The 17,555-nt window shown below is 40.3% G+C and overlaps 1 protein-coding gene across 3 annotated transcripts in view; it reads left to right on the forward strand.

Moving 5' to 3' along the window:
• Positions 1-17,555, forward strand: part of GALNT9 (polypeptide N-acetylgalactosaminyltransferase 9) — a 309,645-nt gene that overhangs the window by 191,484 nt on the left and 100,606 nt on the right. Inside the window, exon 2 of one of the 3 annotated variants that reach the window (XM_085509388.1) lies at positions 13,379-13,533. The exons of 1 other annotated variant lie outside the window; for it this stretch is intronic. Coding sequence is in view for 1 of the 2 variants with exons in the window: in XM_015877660.3 (XP_015733146.1) it covers positions 13,293-13,533 (241 nt within the window). In the remaining variant the exon portion in view is untranslated. Of the gene's footprint in view, positions 1-12,771; positions 13,534-17,555 lie in introns of those variants that run through there. One more of the 3 variants, XM_015877660.3, reaches the window with a different exon arrangement.

The following is a 17,555-nucleotide window of genomic DNA, read 5'->3' on the forward strand; positions in this document are numbered from 1 at the left end:
GGTCCTGTGCCCAAGCTAATGCTCCTCAGTGACTGTGCAACTGCTCTGTCCTGCTGATTTCCTTAAACAGTGCTCCCTGCTACCCTTTGCCTCTTCAGACTGGGTGATTCTTAGATATCTTTTTGACCTGGGAGCAAGAGGGAAAATGAAGGTAAAGGCAATGGAAAATTAACTATTAAGCTGCACTAAAGCATCTCTAAAAAGGGTATTTAGTTGGTGATGAAGGATTTACTTTGAGATTGAGGAGTTTTTGCAAACCATGGTGAATGTGATTTTGTTTTCTGAGCAAGAGTAGGCACACAGAACTGTTCAGAACGACACTCATTGTGGTTCCCTCACGCCTGTCCTGAAATGACTGTAAATGATCCCGGGGAGTTCAATCAAGCTGATCTCTCCTGCTCTTCCTAACATCGGCCATCTGGCTCCATTGCCTCTGTGCTGTGCATGACCAGCCAGCTGGCCAGCTTTAACTCTCAAGTCCCTAAATCTCCCTTCAAGATCAGTTGCCTTTAGGGCTTGAAGAGCTGCTCAGACTGCCATGAAGTTGTTGACTCTAGAGAACTCCTTCCATTATCCACTATGAAAAGAGCAGTAGCTATTCAGCAAAGCTCTCCCTTTTTTCTTTCTGACACTGTAAAATGGAAGAAGAGCAAAGATTATGGTGAAGTTGTTCTTAGTATAAGGGGGGACAGGTTCTCACTGCTAATTCTAACATCCTCAGATGAAATCACAGGCAGTGATTTCTGGGGACCAATTATTGTCTGGGAGTCTTGTGCTAAAGGGGAAGTATCTTGTCTTGGTGCTCTGGAGAACAGAGTAACAGAGAGAAGCTGGGATGTATCATGCTGTAAAAACCTTTCTGCTGGCATTTGAAATAATCTTTAATAACTCAGAAAGATGCAGATGTGCCTTTCACCAAACAGCAACGAGGACAGTAAAAACTGCTTACCCCTACTTTTGGTGGCTTTTATTTTGCATTAATAGCCATCCCTCTCCCTGAGCTGTTGGACTAATCGTTGTTGACTCACTTAATTCATGTGCTCAGCAGACTGGCAGCATGGAAACTGTGCCACAAGCAGTTCTTGTTGCTGTCATCCAATTTTCCACAGGGTTGTGTAAAGTTAGAAACTGGATGCAGCAGGATTTGGTGGGTCATTTTCCTTGTGCTGGGAATCTGTCTCATCTGTGCCCTGCTCTCAGGCTTCCTAGCATTTTTGTTGGAAGCAGGCACTGCTGCAGTTTTCTAGGCACAAGTAAATAAGGTAGAATAGCATTTTGTACTATGGTTATCTTAATGTTCTTTGTTTGTGTGACACTGACTGTGAGTTTGAAGTGCTGTGTAGAAGGCCCACCAGTCAGAGGTGTGAGTTCAGTTGCTGAGCGTAATAAAGTCTCTAGAATGTATTTCATGAGGAAGTAGGAAATGCTAATTGGCCCATTCTACAAAGAAACCTCTATTTTAATAATTTTTTTTCTGTTCAAAGGCGATACTAAGTCACTCTTTCTACTGCCTTGAAGGTAGGAGTCTCATACACAAGACCATCCTTTACCCAGTTCATCCCTTGGCACTGTTGAGAAGCTGTGCCATAAGCAGTGTTTGACATGGAGTGTGTATTGTCAGTTACTGCATGCCTCAGGAGTTGAAGTGTTCTTGGCAAGGTTGGGATGTGTTGCAGACTTGATGCATCTCCAGCCTTGGGCTGTGTCTGTGAGCATCTGACTGCGTGAAACATGGTATGTGAGAGCATCCTGAGTCATAGCTCAGTCTAGGCTGAAGGAATTGAGAGCCTAAATAAGTTGCTCTCCCGTGTCACATCTTGAATACAGAGTTGTTTTGTTCCTTATTAAGGTTACATACAGCTGATTTCCTTTGTATATACACCCACTAGGATGGATTTGTTTCCTTCCTCTGTGGTTTCTGTCACCCCTTCCTAAAACTACTGGCTAAGCAAATAGCTCTGTGGCAGATACAAAGCGCTCAGCATTTCTTTAGAACCTTTGAAGAGTCTTAACTATGAAATTAAGTACTTGGTTGTATTAGGGTAACTATGCTTTGGTTTCTTAGAATCTCGTTTATGGTATTGTGCTATCTAGTGAGTAAGGGGCATTAAGATTGCATTAAAGATCAACTCTTAACCTCACTGAAGCCCATAAAGGCATTTGTGTTGTTTGTCAATCTGTGAATCACCCTGGGATGAAACTGGATTGAGACTGCTTCAGAAAATAACTGAATATTCAAAACTCATATCTCCTGGCCCTGTTCCACTCTACTCTTCTGAGAGGAAAGTAGAAGGAACCAACTAGGGATTGGTTTGGGTTTTTTGTTTTGCTTTTTTCCTTTTAATGCAGTAAAATTTGAAAAACAACTATACTTTGTGTACAGACCGAGTGCCATGGATCATTTCCATCTCAAGCAGTGATTTTCAGACTTGTTTAGAGCTAAAGTGAGTCTGGAAACCTACCAAATTCAGACACACTGGACCTATTTCCCATTGGGTTTTCTTCCATCTGTGCACAAAAATTGGAAGATCTTACCCAGGAAGAACAGCATAGATTTAAATGACTGCAGAGTACCAGAGTGAAGAGAATATGGCCCTACATCTCTCTATGCAAGGTAAGAAGTTGACAAAATAGGAATTTGATGTGGTTTGTGTTTTGGCTTTGCTAAGCCCAGGGGCCTTGTCACGTTGGTTTGGGAGATTGATGCTTTCTTTGCAGCTTTCTACCTCCAGGAATACTTTGGTTTTGTAAGGGAAAAAACTTCCAGAGTAAGGAGTTACTACTGCAGCTGTTGATCGGGGATGTATTAAACGTGTTTACATTTATTTTTTGATAAGTAAAATAATGGTTGTTTTCTTCTAATCAGGAGGATTTGTCTTTTCACTCAATCTCCAGCCTCTCAATCATGATCTCTTTTTTTTCTCTTCCCCCCCCTCCCCCCCTTAAGTACAATCAACAGTGACAAACCGAGTCTACATCAGCGTGGTGTTTATAAAGTGGTCCAATCATAGCTTCACTTCTGGGCAGGAACAAATAAATTCATCAAGCAATTGATGCTTTTGCACTGCTGTTATGATAAATGTTGCCATCCATTATACAAGTAGGCTCAGGCTGCAAGGAGCAGAACTGAACATTGCTGCCTGATAGGAATGACAACAAGACAATATGTGCTGCCTTTTTTATGCTTTGTATTCGTAAACACAGCTCTCCAATTATACTAATTTAGTTTGTTTGAATTAGGCAATAGATTAGGAAATGTTTTCAGTTCACAGTGGAACATAACACACATTAATGTTTTGGCAAATGTGGCATCCTTCTCTGCATTGGGCTGCAGTCTTATTTACTTTGAAGTTGCACCAGATGCGGAGCATGCTATGGGAGAGCCACTCAGTTGGCTGGGACTGTGCTCACTGCAGCATGGATAGAGGTCCTAACATCAACTTACTACATGCATGATTAGCATGGTGCACGTAGCATTTGGGAACAGCCTGCCTACCCAGCTGCTGATAAACGATACTGATAGCAATACTGGGGGTGCTGATATATTGTTCTGTTTTGAGGAAGTTATGAGTGGTACTTCTTAGGAGATTTTCTGTTGTTTTAGCTCTGAATTGACAGTAATAAGGTAGGAGCTCACTTTTGTTTGATTTTGGCACTGGACTCGATTCCTTCTCTCCCTTTTTCCTCCGTTGTATTTTCATGCCCTTGTATGACGTGATTACAGAACAAAAGATTCTTTAAAGAATGCGAAACTAAGCTAACAGTATATTGCAAAATCTAAAGCAAGTCTGACATTATTTAAGACATCCTTGCTTTGAACACAAGCACTGAAGAAGGACATACAGTGTGAATTAGAGGAAATTAATTCAACAGGGAGAGTTCTGTTTCCTCCTTAGAAATTCCAAGCAGCATTTCAGAATTGGGTATCGTCTACTAAAATATCTACAAAAAAACTTCACTGGAGTTGGTGGGCAGTGTGGTTCATTGGGTACTGAGGGACAAGTCATAGCTACTGAAGCATAAAGGGAAAAAGCACGATATGCGGCATCCTTATTAAACACAGAGCGTGGTCTATAAGCTGAAAGAAGGAAGACTGGACTTTACAATCTACTCTGCAGAGAACAATTGTGCAAGGATTTCTAAATGACATTTACAAATGATGAGAGGAATGCTGTGCTAATAGCATCCAGACTAAAAAATGCATTGGAAGATAAGAAATGGATTTCATTCCTCATAGCATTTTATTGTCTGCAGAGAAAGCATTTTGTCTTTTTTAGCATTTCTTCCAAGTATTCATCTGCTTCCTTATCAAGAACTTAGGCTTTAATCTAGTGGATTTCTGAGTTTCCAAGGGTGATTTTGTGTGCTTGCAAGCTGAAGGCTGGTTGTGGGCATCATTTACTCTGTTATCCTGCCAGCTACTTCTTTATCAGCTCTAACACACATAATGAATGTAATTATGTCAGGATAAAGCAACTGGCTGATTTACAGCCTCTGCTGAAGAAACAGTTTGAGACTTCAGGTGCTGTACCAGGCTCACTACCTGCCCTCTGGATGGTGTAAGCACACTGTGTTCCTTAGCTGGAGTTAATGGAAGCAAGCAAGAGAAAGCCTTGGCCCATCTTTCAGATTAGAAAAATCCATTTTCTAATTTCATGGGCTTCTGAAAGTGCTGAGATTTTGTAATCAGAGCCAGTACAGAAGTGGATTTTCAAACTTCTGGCTGTCCCAAATTCCTAAATTTCTTCAGAAATAGTTGAAACAGTGCTGAATATCAGTGCTGTTCAACTGCAGAGGAGAAGCTTACAATGATTACAGGCAGAAATAACAGCAGTACAATGCACCTTGCTGAAGGACTCCATAAAGCTTTCATGACTAAGACACCAAATAATGTTACAGGGACTCTGTGTTTCCAGGGAAGGTAATTTAAGTCACTGTGGAAGAAGTGAGTGTGATTTTGTATTTCCTTTTCCATCCTGCTTGACTTCTTGTAAACAGACACATCTTAAATACAGATAATTATGTAGAGAAATAAAGCAACAGTGTTTCTTTATATACAAGCAGTTTCTGTCACGTCTAGGTACTTCTGAGACAGATAACCAGCTTTGTTCTTGAATTGCTATGCAGCTGTGGTTTGCACTTGCCCTGAAGAGTGCTATTTTGCATTTCCCTTCCATAACTTTCAGTAGCAGTACACAGTAGGCTGCTAAGCTGAATCTCTAGGCACGACCTTTGTGTTTGGATGCCTGAGCTTTCAGCTGCTTGCTGTGAGACAGCGTGCCCTCTGTGCCGATGTGCCAGCCCTCCCTTTGCACTGGAAGAGCTGTGAGGGTTCAGCACCTTCTGCAAGTCACGCTTCATGGTGTCTGCATTGGGTGGCAGGAGGTTGGGACCCAGAATTAGGAGGTCTCATTTGAAAATCTCTGTCATCCCTCAGCCCCTTGTCCCAGCATACAGAACTGAGTGCAGTGTTCTGAAAGGCAGTTTCCTTCTGTAGCTTTGGCTCTTGGTGAGGGACTGTGTTCATGAAGGTTCTGTTGCCTCACATTGCTTTCTCCCTTCTCTGAACACGAAATCCTTATTTTTATAAGGAAGAAACTATGGCTGTTATGCAGTAGAAGAGTGAATGCGAGATCTTTAGCTAAGGTAAATACTTTCCTAACATTAGAAGTTTTGGTGAATGGGGGCTGATTTCCCACATCCTCACCTGAAGTTTTGGGTATATTTTTCTGTTCAATATGTAATTTATATTTAATTTTATTGTACAGAGTATTACAGCAGTACCTCTTACATCCGCTAAACAGGTTTATTGTTCACCCAGCTTTCTGCTCTGGCCATTGTTGGCAGTGCATTTAGACAGCCACATTGGGAACAACCGAACAAAGGAAACAACCTTTTCAGTGCAAGAAAACAAGGAACCATGCTGCAGCCTGTTGTGAGCTGTTCTACAAAGGGATTCGGGCAGGTAAAGAAAAAGCTGTTTTGAATTTCAGACTGATTATAAATGACAAGTTATCAGGGAGCATAAAGAAATAGCTACTGTACGTTTCCTAACACCAATACCCTTTGTTAGACTACAGACAAAAGTAGGCTTTGACTTGAGACTACAGGAGAATCCAAGATGAGAGTCTATAAAGACAGAACGTATTGATCTTCCCTTTATCTTTTCAAAGCATTACTCTTTTGTCAAGGATTCCTGTTTTTGTATAACATTATGTCCCAATCTCCTAATATTTTGAGCATTTCAATGCATTTCTTTTAGGGAAATAGATATTTTCTGTAATTACATTTTTGGAAGCATTGCTGAATAATGAAACACATGCAAACAAAGTTATTTTTCAAATGAGTTGATAAAAATGGGTCAGTTCCTGGCCTGCCTGAAGTACATGGCTTCATGTCCCTCACTAAAGATGTATTGATTTTTAAGCTTCTTTTTCATGAAACTCCAAATCAAAGTGGGTTATTTTGAAGTGTGCTGGTTCCTATTAAATTTAAAAAGGGAAAACTTTGGAAGAGAGACTGCAGATGTGCAAGAAAACTAATTTACACACAACAGATACAAACAGCAGAATAACACTATTTGATAGAGAAAACTCTCAGCTACAAAACTCTGCTTTTCAACACAGTCATCACAATTCTGTTCTGTTTTCTTGTTTAAATTCATACTGGTGCAATGCACAATTAGTGCTGATGAATTTACACTTTCAAGACGGGCTTTCCACACTAAATCAGGTCTTTATACCCCACTCTTCCAGTTGCAGTAGTGTTACAGTATTACATGGCAGTATTCTCTTAACTAATTTTAGACTAGGCTATTTTAAGAGTAGTCTGATGTATTCATTTATGTCATACATAGAGTGAATGTTATAAAGATGTGCTATTCTTATCACTGCTGCCCATTACTATTTGTCTTGCCTGTGTGCTATATGTCAGATGGAAGCACGTCCCTCTCCCAGCCAAGACCAGGGTGCCATACTAGATAAATGCACTATTTGAGCACTGAGAACAAAAACATTTGGGAAAATGCCTCAGGGGAAAAGGGTGATGTGAGATACAGACTACTGAATTAATCAATAGAATGAATTTGATAGTAATCAGTAGTTGTGCTTGTGCCTAGTTTAAACTACCGCTAAGACCCATTTCTGTAAATGTTATTTTTTGCTGCTACTGCCAGCTTGATTTACCAGTTTGTACTGAAAGTCTTCTCTTAATCTCAGATCCAGAACTCATCTGTGTTTGAAATGATACCTTAGCAGCAGGTTTGACCATTCTGTAGGCTCCCTAAATATTTCCTGCAAGCAGCCTTGCAGATTGGTTTCTTTGGCAGGCAATTAACTCAAATTAGCTGATGATGATACTGTATTTATATCAGGTTCTGGATCTTTGGGAAAATATATTAGTTCAGAGTCTGTTTTCTTGTGGTAGCAAATGTTACCACTTCTGCAGATATTTTATTCTTCCTGTGAAACTTTGTCAGTTCACTTGTGCTCTTGCAGGAAAACAATCTGTGCTAAGTCCTCTGTGGTCTTTCTTTGCTGTAAGAAATTCCCAATCCATCTACTGACCACCAAAGTTTTTAAAAGGAGGAAAACAGCTTCAGTTGTTTTAGCTGCAGACACTTCAAATTAATTCGAGGGTTTATCCACTCACTTTTATCCTTTGTTTTCTGTCCAGTCTGCCCTAGAATCCTAGAGGTAAGTTCATTAAGTTGCTCTATATTAACCTACCCACTTCTAGTTTCCTCTTGACCTAATCCAATTCACGCTGTGGTTTCTTCTTTCCTGTGTTCAAGAAGTTGCAGTATTCCATTTGACAGACAATTACTGTTTCCAAGAGAATTCCCCTAACCTTTTGTCAAAAGTTGAATAACCTTTGTCTATCACCTGAGCTACCCTTTAGTATTTAGTCTAGCAGGGTACCTTACCAATTGTATTGAATAAAGCATGTTCACAAGCATTAGGCTTGCTCAGTGCAATGTCCCTGCTAAGCAGCAGCTGAAATCCCTATATTTTAAGCTGATGGAGGTCCCTGCTAAGCTTGGTGTAGGTGTGTCCTCCCAGGGGTTGTGTGCCTGGGTGACAGAGGACAATAGCCAGCACCAACAAAAACACTACTCGGCTCTGGGCTGCCTGCACTGTCTGTTGCTCATCTCTGGTTTATGTAAATCAAAAGCAGCTGGATGGACATAAAAGGATTTAATGTCATGAAATATTCTGAGCTGATACAATTGGACACATGTTGAGTATAATGTATGATAAGAAATAGCATAAAGAAAACTACAGTCTTGATCCTTTCCATTTCATGTTTCCTTTATACCTTTATAGGTGGAATGTGATCTGTCCTTTAAGGCTGGTATTAATGTCTTTACTTGGGAATATAAAAGCAGACACAGAACATCTCCCTATGCTCAGTATAAAAAGCAGTAAGTGTTCTGTGTCTACAATTATATGCCATAATGTAGTGATTAATGACATATGCAGTCTGAAATGCTTGGCCAGAAGCTTTAAGGCTGTGATTTTACTGAGGAGCATTTTTGGTGAGAAACACATTTCCCTTAAAACACATAAATATATAAATAAATGAAGCTCTTTAACTTCGTAGCCCAAAGCAAGATTAATTAAGAGGAAAAATGCTTAATCTATCTGCTCTCCATAGAATTAATGAATAATAGAGATTTTCTTCCTAGCCATCTACAGCTTAAAGGGTTTTGAGTGTGCATGTCCTGCCTACGTGTTGCTGCTCGCAGCTCCCCATACCATGTTTCTCTTTCCATGTCATGCAACAAATCTGCTGGCTTTCCATATTTTTCTGTTTTTGGACTGTAGTTGATCATACATCCACCTGCTAAGGGTGCCCAGTGGCACAGTATTCAGGATGGAATTTCACCATGCATCAACTTTTTTATTTAAGACTCTATATTTAAGAAAATACATTGAAGACTCTAATGCTAGAAATGGTTTGATTCCTTCTTAAGTATACTGAACATCTCTGACAAAGCCAAATAAAAACTGAACTAAATGTTCTTTATTGCTCACACATGCATTGTTCCTACTGAAAACGTAATACCTCAGGGGCAGCTGTGATTCTTCAGATTCACCCAATGACAAGCCACTATATCAGCTAGTCTTTGCTAAAAATGTCAGTGTTAACTTTATTTACCAAAACATGTTTTGTTTTTTCAAGCTGCCGGTTGTTGTTTCGAAATAAATGGAATCTAAAAATCTCATTATTTTTATTGTTTGAAGCCAGCATTGGGTGCAGCTCTGGGGTCAGATGGCAACAATACTAATTTACCCCTGTGCTGCTGCACTTAGAATATTCAATCTCCTATGACTTTGACATGATGACTGGCTGTGTTTCTTAATTTTGTTGTGAAGATTTTGCTGGAGGGCTGTGGATCTCTTAATAATGTGCATGAAGGCACAGACAAGGAAGTCAATGAATATTGTATGAGGTTCTTTTCCTACAAGTGGGTCTGACTGGGTGAAGTCCATGAGCCTGCATCTCATGGCAGGAATGGGACTCTGCTGATGATAGCCAAATATGAACATACACTACTGAGTTCAATGCACTTATAGCAGTAAACTATTCTCACTTCTCACCTGGATCAGATAGGGAAGAAATATCGCCAAAATTAAAAGAATATATGCATCCACTTGATTTCTGAAAGGTATGCAGAGATTTTAAGCCATCCCATTTGATTTTCCAAACATGAATTTTCAAATCCCTCCTTCTAAAATCTATTGGAACTGTGCAAGAATGAGATTGCACAAACACTATTGCAGTTATTCAGCGTGCCGCAGTACCTCCTCACAGCAGAATGAGGGCCTCAGTTCTGTATGTCTGGGTAATTCAACACTTTTTCGATTCCTGATATATTCATTACTGTGCTTCTTCTAGGTAAAAACTACCTAAGACATAAAATATTAGTTTATATTAAAATTCTAAGTGATTGGCTTGCAAATTCATTTGGGATTTCATTAGGGAAATGGTAGTTGATGCTAATGTGCACGAACAGATACAGCTGGAATCTGTAGTTACAGATCATCACTGGCATCATATTTTGTTCTTTACCTTTCTTCTCATTAAAGCTAGCATTCAAACACTTCAGACATCAAAGTCTCTCTTATTCATTCTTGCAAAAGTCTCATATTGTGCAGTAGAATGATCAGAAAGGTATTCTCTTTAGATATGGTAAATCAGCCTCCTTATGTCCTTCTGGAGAAGTTATCGGGAGTGATATTCTGGTTTTTCACTTTAATATTTTATTGTTTTGAGTCTAAGCTTTATTAAAGTTGGGAAACTTTTAAGGTTCTTTGCAGGAGAGTCTGACGTGGTTATCTTGAGTAATTTTTTCTGCCCACTTTTGGGGAAGAATTGAAATCTGTACCAGTTGAGGCTAAGATCTTCCCTAGCTCTAAATGGACTTGGGGTGGAGTTATATTGTTGTTACTAGTTCTATACTGGGCTCCGCAGATAAGACTATGGCTGCAGGACTGATGCTTCACTAAAGGATCTTTTCAAAATCTTTTAGTTCTTTATTATTTAAAGTGAAATTTACCTTTTCTGACCTCAGGAGCTGAGCACAGCAGGACTGTAAATGCAGAAGCAATTGTTTCCCTCTATGCAAACATCTCCATGCCAAGCTGGTATGTACTGCAGTAACCAAGGGTCAACAGAAGCAAAGATAACTGTTGCAAGATCAGCATTCTGGAAGAGCAAGCAGAGTTTCATAGAGGCAAACAAAAGCGTGGTGGTGATGGTGGTTGTTTTTCTCCTGTTATCATTGATTATTAACTTTAACTACTTGACAGTACAGTAACAGCTCAGGAGTGCCCCAAGGCAACAGACCATCTTTACTATGTGAGGGAAGAAACCTCTATCTGATATCTTCTTTAGAATGTTTTGTTTCAGAATCTTTACCTCTGGCTTCTTAACATCAATCAGCTGTTCTTCATCCAGATGCTTATTTTGACTGAGGACAGTGAAAGCAGAGCATGAGCAAGTATAGACTGTCATTCAAATACATAGGATCTTGGTGTTTCTTTCTAGCAGCTTCCTATTCATCTTGGTTGGTATGAGTGAAAACATGAGCCCTATGGAGACGAGTAGGAGTAAAAATCAATGAGAGAGAATAATAGCTTAGTAGAGAGAGAGAGAGAACTGGATTTGCAATTCGGAATGGGATCCCAGATTTGCCTCTGGCTTGTTGCATTGATTTGGGGCAAATTACCAGTGCCTTTCTATGTTTCCCATTTGTAAGATGGGTCTGCAATCAGAGTTGATTAGTATGTTTTCAACAGAAGCATTTTTATTGAAAACTAGATGTTGCATATACTGGTTTTGATCTATTTTTCTTCGGGCAAAACAGGCCTTTCTAAGGAAAAATTGGAACCTTACCCTTGCGACCAGGTAACAATGGTTTCAACTCAGTGCTATCTCTGAGAATATTTCAAAGCTTTCTGGCTTTGTTCCAATGCAAAAAGAAAACATGTTTTCTGAACTTGAAAGTTTTCCAAATCACTACTGCCATCCTTCAGTCAGTTCTAATAGTATGTTGTCTGTAAATTGCTTTGAGCTTCTTGAGTGAACAGAGATCTTTAAGAGCTAGCAATTATTTGAATGGTGTTAGGTAAGGTTGCAGCCATGTAAGCATGCTCACATGTGCTTCTGTATATGCTGTAGGCTATTCTAAGTGACCATATAAAAACATTTGCTTAGTGAAAGAAAATTTTGACCCAAATCACATCACAAACAAAATCCTGTCATTGAAAGAGCCCATGTAAAACTGCAGAGATGCGAATGTAAACATCAACTGGTAAACTCTTTGTGATAGTGGAAAGTGGTTTTCAGCTCTGGGGATAAACTACAAGCAGATGAGTCAGAATCCAAACTGAATTCTTCTGGGCAACTTGTGAATTTGGAGTTTATAATCTAAAACTGAGCTAACAGATTCTTAACCATATAAAGACCAGCAGGTGTTGCTATAATATATTAAATGCTGTGGAGGTACCTAACAAGCTGCACTTGAGCATTAGTTCAATAAGCATTCAAATTGGTATTTGCCAGGAAAGTGTAATGCTATGACAGACTTGCAATAACAACAGTATTAAAATGATCAAGACAGTAGAAAATTGCAGGTTCAGAGCTACTTCTACTGAGCTGACTGTGAGTTTCAGTATGGCTTCGGGGAAACAATGTCTGACCCCGGATTTAGATATTGAGACTTCAGTGTATTGGAGAGTACAGAACTGTAGAAAGTAACCGACCTTTGTAGAAACGTAACTACTCATGGGAAATGGTCCTGCAGAATCTCTAAGTGGGATGGTGTACAAGTAGGACCACTGAATGCAGAAGCTGCCAGTTTGAAAGGGCTGAACTCTACCTTGTGTCCATAGGTGGCTGGCTAGGTGATCTGGAGAGTTCTTCATCATTTGTTGTTGTGTGTGTGTTTAATTATAAGGGCCTAGGCTGCTTCTCTCCACTTGTATATGTTTGGCAAGAACTTCTTTTGCATATGGAAGTGGTCCCAGACACTTCACTTCCAGGTAGGATCACAAGCCAAGGTTGCACTTAGGCTGCTGGGAAACCCATGGAGCCGAGTGCATTATCAGCTCTCCCTCTTGCTAGATGCATGTCAGTTTGATTCAATTCATTTCTAGCAGCAAGACAGGTGGGTCACAGGGGTGCAGCCATAGGCAAGAGAAGACTTGGTCCTGTACTTTCCCAGGAGCTGCCTGCAGTTTTGCTTGGGTGGGATACGGGCCCTTTAGGTGGACATCAGAGAGAAAATGGCCACTGGTGGAGAAAACCACGCAACGCCCGTGTCTCACTCACCCATCCATCTCTCCGAAAACCAGCGGCAGGGGAACAGCGGGCGAGGCTGGAGGGCGGCGCGGCCACGGCACGGCACGGCTCCACCGTGTGCATGTAGATGAGATCCCCCGGAGCACGTCACTCCGCACCGGCGCTCTGCGTTTGGGGCGGCGGAGAGAGAGCGAGGGCGGGCGAGCGGGAGCCGCCGGTGGAGGAGAGGAGAGGAGAGAAGAGGAGAGAAGAGGAAAAGGAGGCGGCTCGACAGCGGGCAGCCAGATACGGCTCCGCGGTGCCCCCGATGCCGCCCACCCCAACGCCGCGTGGGCCCCGCGGGGCGAAGGCGGACGCCGGCGGGCGGGGAGCGGCGCGGTGGTGCTGAAGGACAGCTCCGCTCATATCCGCGCCCCGCCGCGCCCCGGCGCCGGGTGGCCGCGAGGCCGCCTCGCCTTGATGTGCCCCCATCGCCCACGGCTCTCATGGCGGTGGCACGGAAAATTAAAACTTTGTTGACGGTCAATATCTTGGTCTTCGTGGGAATCATCCTCTTCTCCGTCTACTGCAGGATTCAGGATCGTTCACAGGAGCTGGTGCAGATTGTCCGGAGCGCTGATCGACGTGTCAGGAGTCGAGGAGCCAAGGTGGGCAGCTTGGCTGATAGGGAGTCCATCCTGCAGCGCCTGGACCACCTGGAGGAAGTGGTCTACAACCAGCTAAATGGTACGGAGGGCTGGGTGGGGGGTGAGGTGCTGGTCCCATGGTGATCAGCTGTCCTGGGTGGGTGCTATAGGCTGTAGGGGTTTGTTGGAGAGGGGTGTGAAGGCACCCCCTCAAACTCTTGGGTCAAAGTCAGGACTTTTGAAGTAGAAAGTTAAGGAGGCTGCCGAGTTCATGGGTGTAAGGATTGATGGAAGTCCTGATAAGCTGTGCCGGGTTTTACAGTTTCCCTGAATATGCAAACTCTGCGTGGGTATGTGTTTTTATGGCAAATACACATCAATTTTTTAGCTGGAAGTTGCATATTTGGTCTCATAATTACTTAAAAAGCACTCTACCCAGTTCTTATGCTGTGTACTTTTAATAGTTGTTTCAAGCGTTGCTCCCATATGTTTCTTTAATGACTTTGCCATTTAAATTTTGTATTATCTTTGGAGAGGAAAGGAAGCATCCACTAATTCCTTTTGTTACATTCCGTTTTAATTCACTAGCCTTGAAAAATCTTGTTAGGTAAGCAAAGAAACCTTTTGTACTAGTTAGAACAGGCTAAGCCATAGCAGTTGCCAAGGGACAGATAACGTTTCATATAGGAACTAATTCTTTCAAGGAAGTCTGTTTGCATTTGCATAGATTCATAAAGTTCTAAATGTAGGACATCAAATAAGTATGTGATTAAATACATCCATGCTTTCCACAAGAAGCTGAAGGAGCAAACTTTTACAAGAGATTTTAACATAAAAGTAGCATTCAGTGTCGAGCACCAAATAAAACTTGCAGTGTAAATATTTTTAATGATACCAAATGTGCTTCTAGGCTGCTTGTGAAAATGTTACTCGTAATATTGATTTAACAAAGGCTACTGCAGTCTCAAAATGCAGACAAATAGGAGGATTAGTATAAAGTATATATACTATTACTACTTTCTGAATGAGTGACCCTGTAAATCCAAGTAGGTTGGGTGGTTACAGTAACATGCCGTTTGTGTCAGTGACTGCTACTGAACAGGCATCCCCTTCCACTTTCACATACACATTTATGTATGTAAAAAGAGAAGAGAGAGCAGGAATGTGGAGGGGTGGGTGTTAGTCACAAAAGTGTGCATTCATAAGTTAGAGGAAGAGAGTCAACACTAAGATTCAGCAGCTGCATTTTCTAATGATAATTTGGAGAAGTTTTGAAGAATGTAAATTCTAAGAGAAAAATTCTCCTCCCAAATTCAATATATCCATCATAGTGCAATTGAATGATTTATTTTTCCTCTGAATTGTTTTGTTCTTGGTGGTATTCACAAGTGAGATTTCAGGTAGGATTTTACCAGCTCTGGGTTCATCTCAGCATAGCATCCCCCAAAGGATCAGCAGGAGCCCATAATGTTCTAGGCAGGCATCATTGCATGTAATGACTGTGGCTTCAGAGTAAGCAGAAAGTTCTTCATAAGCTATTTCACTATTTAGGAAGCTTTTATTTTTTTAAGTGCCATTACTTTAATTAAAATATCACATTGCTCCTTCAGGTTATAATAAACACTGTAGGCAGTTTCTTATTCTAGAAAGTTCTTATACAGAAAAATACAGAAAATTAATCAAGCTGAGATGTTCAGATTTCTTGTCCATTTCCCCTCAATCTCTCTCTGACATTTGTTTATTACACAGCAGTTTATCAATGCAGTTAAACTATTTGGTCATCACTCAGTTTCTGGTCAGAAACTCAGTTTCTCAGTTTCATCCTTAAAGTATTTGTTCATTTTTCCATCTTGTGATAACAACTCCCCCAGTTCCTTACAATTAGAAATAGCCTACTGAAATCATCAGAACTGCATCAATGTAAGTGACATCAGGATCAAGCATCAGAGTTTGGGTTTAGCTCCCTGGTGTTGCTTTTTAATATCACGACTCATTAGTTAATGGGCATAATGCTGTTCTGGAAGCTCTGAAATTCAAGGGAGTCTGTCTGTGACAATGCTCTACAGTGCCTTCCTGAAAGACTGGTGTTACACAAACACTCATAACTGTGCTGTTTCATCCCAGTGTTGAGCAGGGTTTCTCCAATGTCATCCTATGCAGTACTTCATTGCAATTTAGAGAGTCATCTGATGCCTTCTTGAATGTTACTTCTTAATGAGGTGGGTCAAAGTCACTTTTACAGGGGGAGACAGGCACGGATAGGCAGATTTTATTCATAAGGAATATGAATTCCTGCAAGTTTGAGTCAAGTCCAGTGGTTTTATTATGATAGATTTGTCCAGATCACAATGCCTTTCTTTTTTTTAAACTCTTCATTCTTTCTGTTTTGAGATCAGCCAATGTACAGCCAAACATTAAGTATCCTTTTGGTAATCAAGTCTTATTTTTTCAATTACCACCAGAACAAGAATTTTTAGAATGAGAGTGAGTAGGAATTGCTGTGGATCCCTGCGGTCATGCAGACATACACTGGAACTATGGCTTTCAGATGGTTCATGCTTTGGTTTTCCATCAATTAAAATAAATAAATAAATAAAAAATCATACTACAAAAACTTCCATTATGTTCAGCTGCTGCTGTTCGGTGGAAGAGTAAATAACTGGAGCATGTAGTGGGAAAGGAAAGCAGTGAAATGCATCTGGAACTTCCTTGGTCAAACTTCAGTGAAGCTATTAATCTTTGACTTTGGATATAAGGTTTATTTTGAACTGTGAGGTTTTCCAGCTGCAGCTCTTCAATCCAGGTACTTTTAATTTATTTTTTTCTAAGTAATTTCTACTGATGAGTATCATTTATTGTCAGTCAACAGTGAACTAAAGCTGGGTAGACTTAGTAATTATTCTTGAAATTACATGACACTTTGGTATTTTGTTCCTTTGTCTTCATTTTACTTTTTCTTTTTTTCTTTTTCTTTCTTTTTTTTTTTTTTCCTTTCCTTTTTTGGCAGGGAAAAAAACCCAACAACATTTAATTGGCTGTTTTTTTTCCCTCCTTATCAGTTTTGCATCTAAGTCTGTTGCTAATGATTTATCATAGAAGATAAAGAATTTTTGATGCTCCAACTGCATCATAACCTTTCGTGCCAAAAGCAATTGAAGGGTCAGACTACAATTTCACTGTAATTGCCTTTTTCCCTTTTCACTGTCTCTTTCCAGTAATCCACAACAATCAATATAGAATGTAATTAAATTTCATTCAATCTGCAAAGATTAAGAGAGTTTTCATCTTCTCATTATGTATGATCACATCATGTCTTCCTACCCATATCTTCTACAGTAGACCTCTTCGACCTGTTCTGTTGCAGATGTGGAGGAACATGTATGGAGTATTCCCTTAAATTTCACAGATTACCATTCTTTACACATCATAATTTGATTTTGCTCTCTTTAGGAAGATTAAATACAACAGCAATTTCCAGTTTGATAAATGGGTTTTATATTGCATATGCATTTCATTGAGGGGGCTGAAGAAAAAAAAAAAAAAGTAAAGAAAAAAAGTGGACAATTCACATAATTGCAGCACACAGGCTTGAAATGATGGAAATAGCAGGTCCTGGGTATGGAGGAGTGATTCAACAAGACTGACTCCTGATTTTTTGAGTGTACTGGAAGCAAAGTGATTGCATTTAAAATTCAGCCTGGCAATCTGCATACTTAAAAGATACAGTAGTATTTTTAAAAAGACTATTTACCCTTCATCGGCTCGAGGCTGGTTGAAAATGGTTCCAAACTGCTGTATTAAAAGTAAGAGTTGGGAACTGGCTGCAGTTGAATCATGTGAATGTCCACATCAGATTTGTCAAAAAGAAGCATTTATTGCTGGCAACTTTCAGTTCAGTTGCCAAAAAGAGAGGCAAAGCCATGTATGCATGGGGATAGATTGTGTGACTGCCAGCCTTGCATTAATGAAAGCACACCTTCTCTTACCCACGCACAAGTTCTCATAAATGCTTAATTTGATTATGATCCAATGCTAGCATGCATCTGACATAATTAACACATGGTAATATCCACATTTGTTTGTGTGGAATCATCCTTTGTAATCTGTAATATGTAATCAGAT

Source organism: Coturnix japonica, chromosome 9 (assembly GCF_054131305.1).
Source record: "Coturnix japonica strain WE chromosome 9, WE-NBRP24, whole genome shotgun sequence".
Lineage (NCBI taxonomy): Eukaryota > Metazoa > Chordata > Aves > Galliformes > Phasianidae > Coturnix > Coturnix japonica.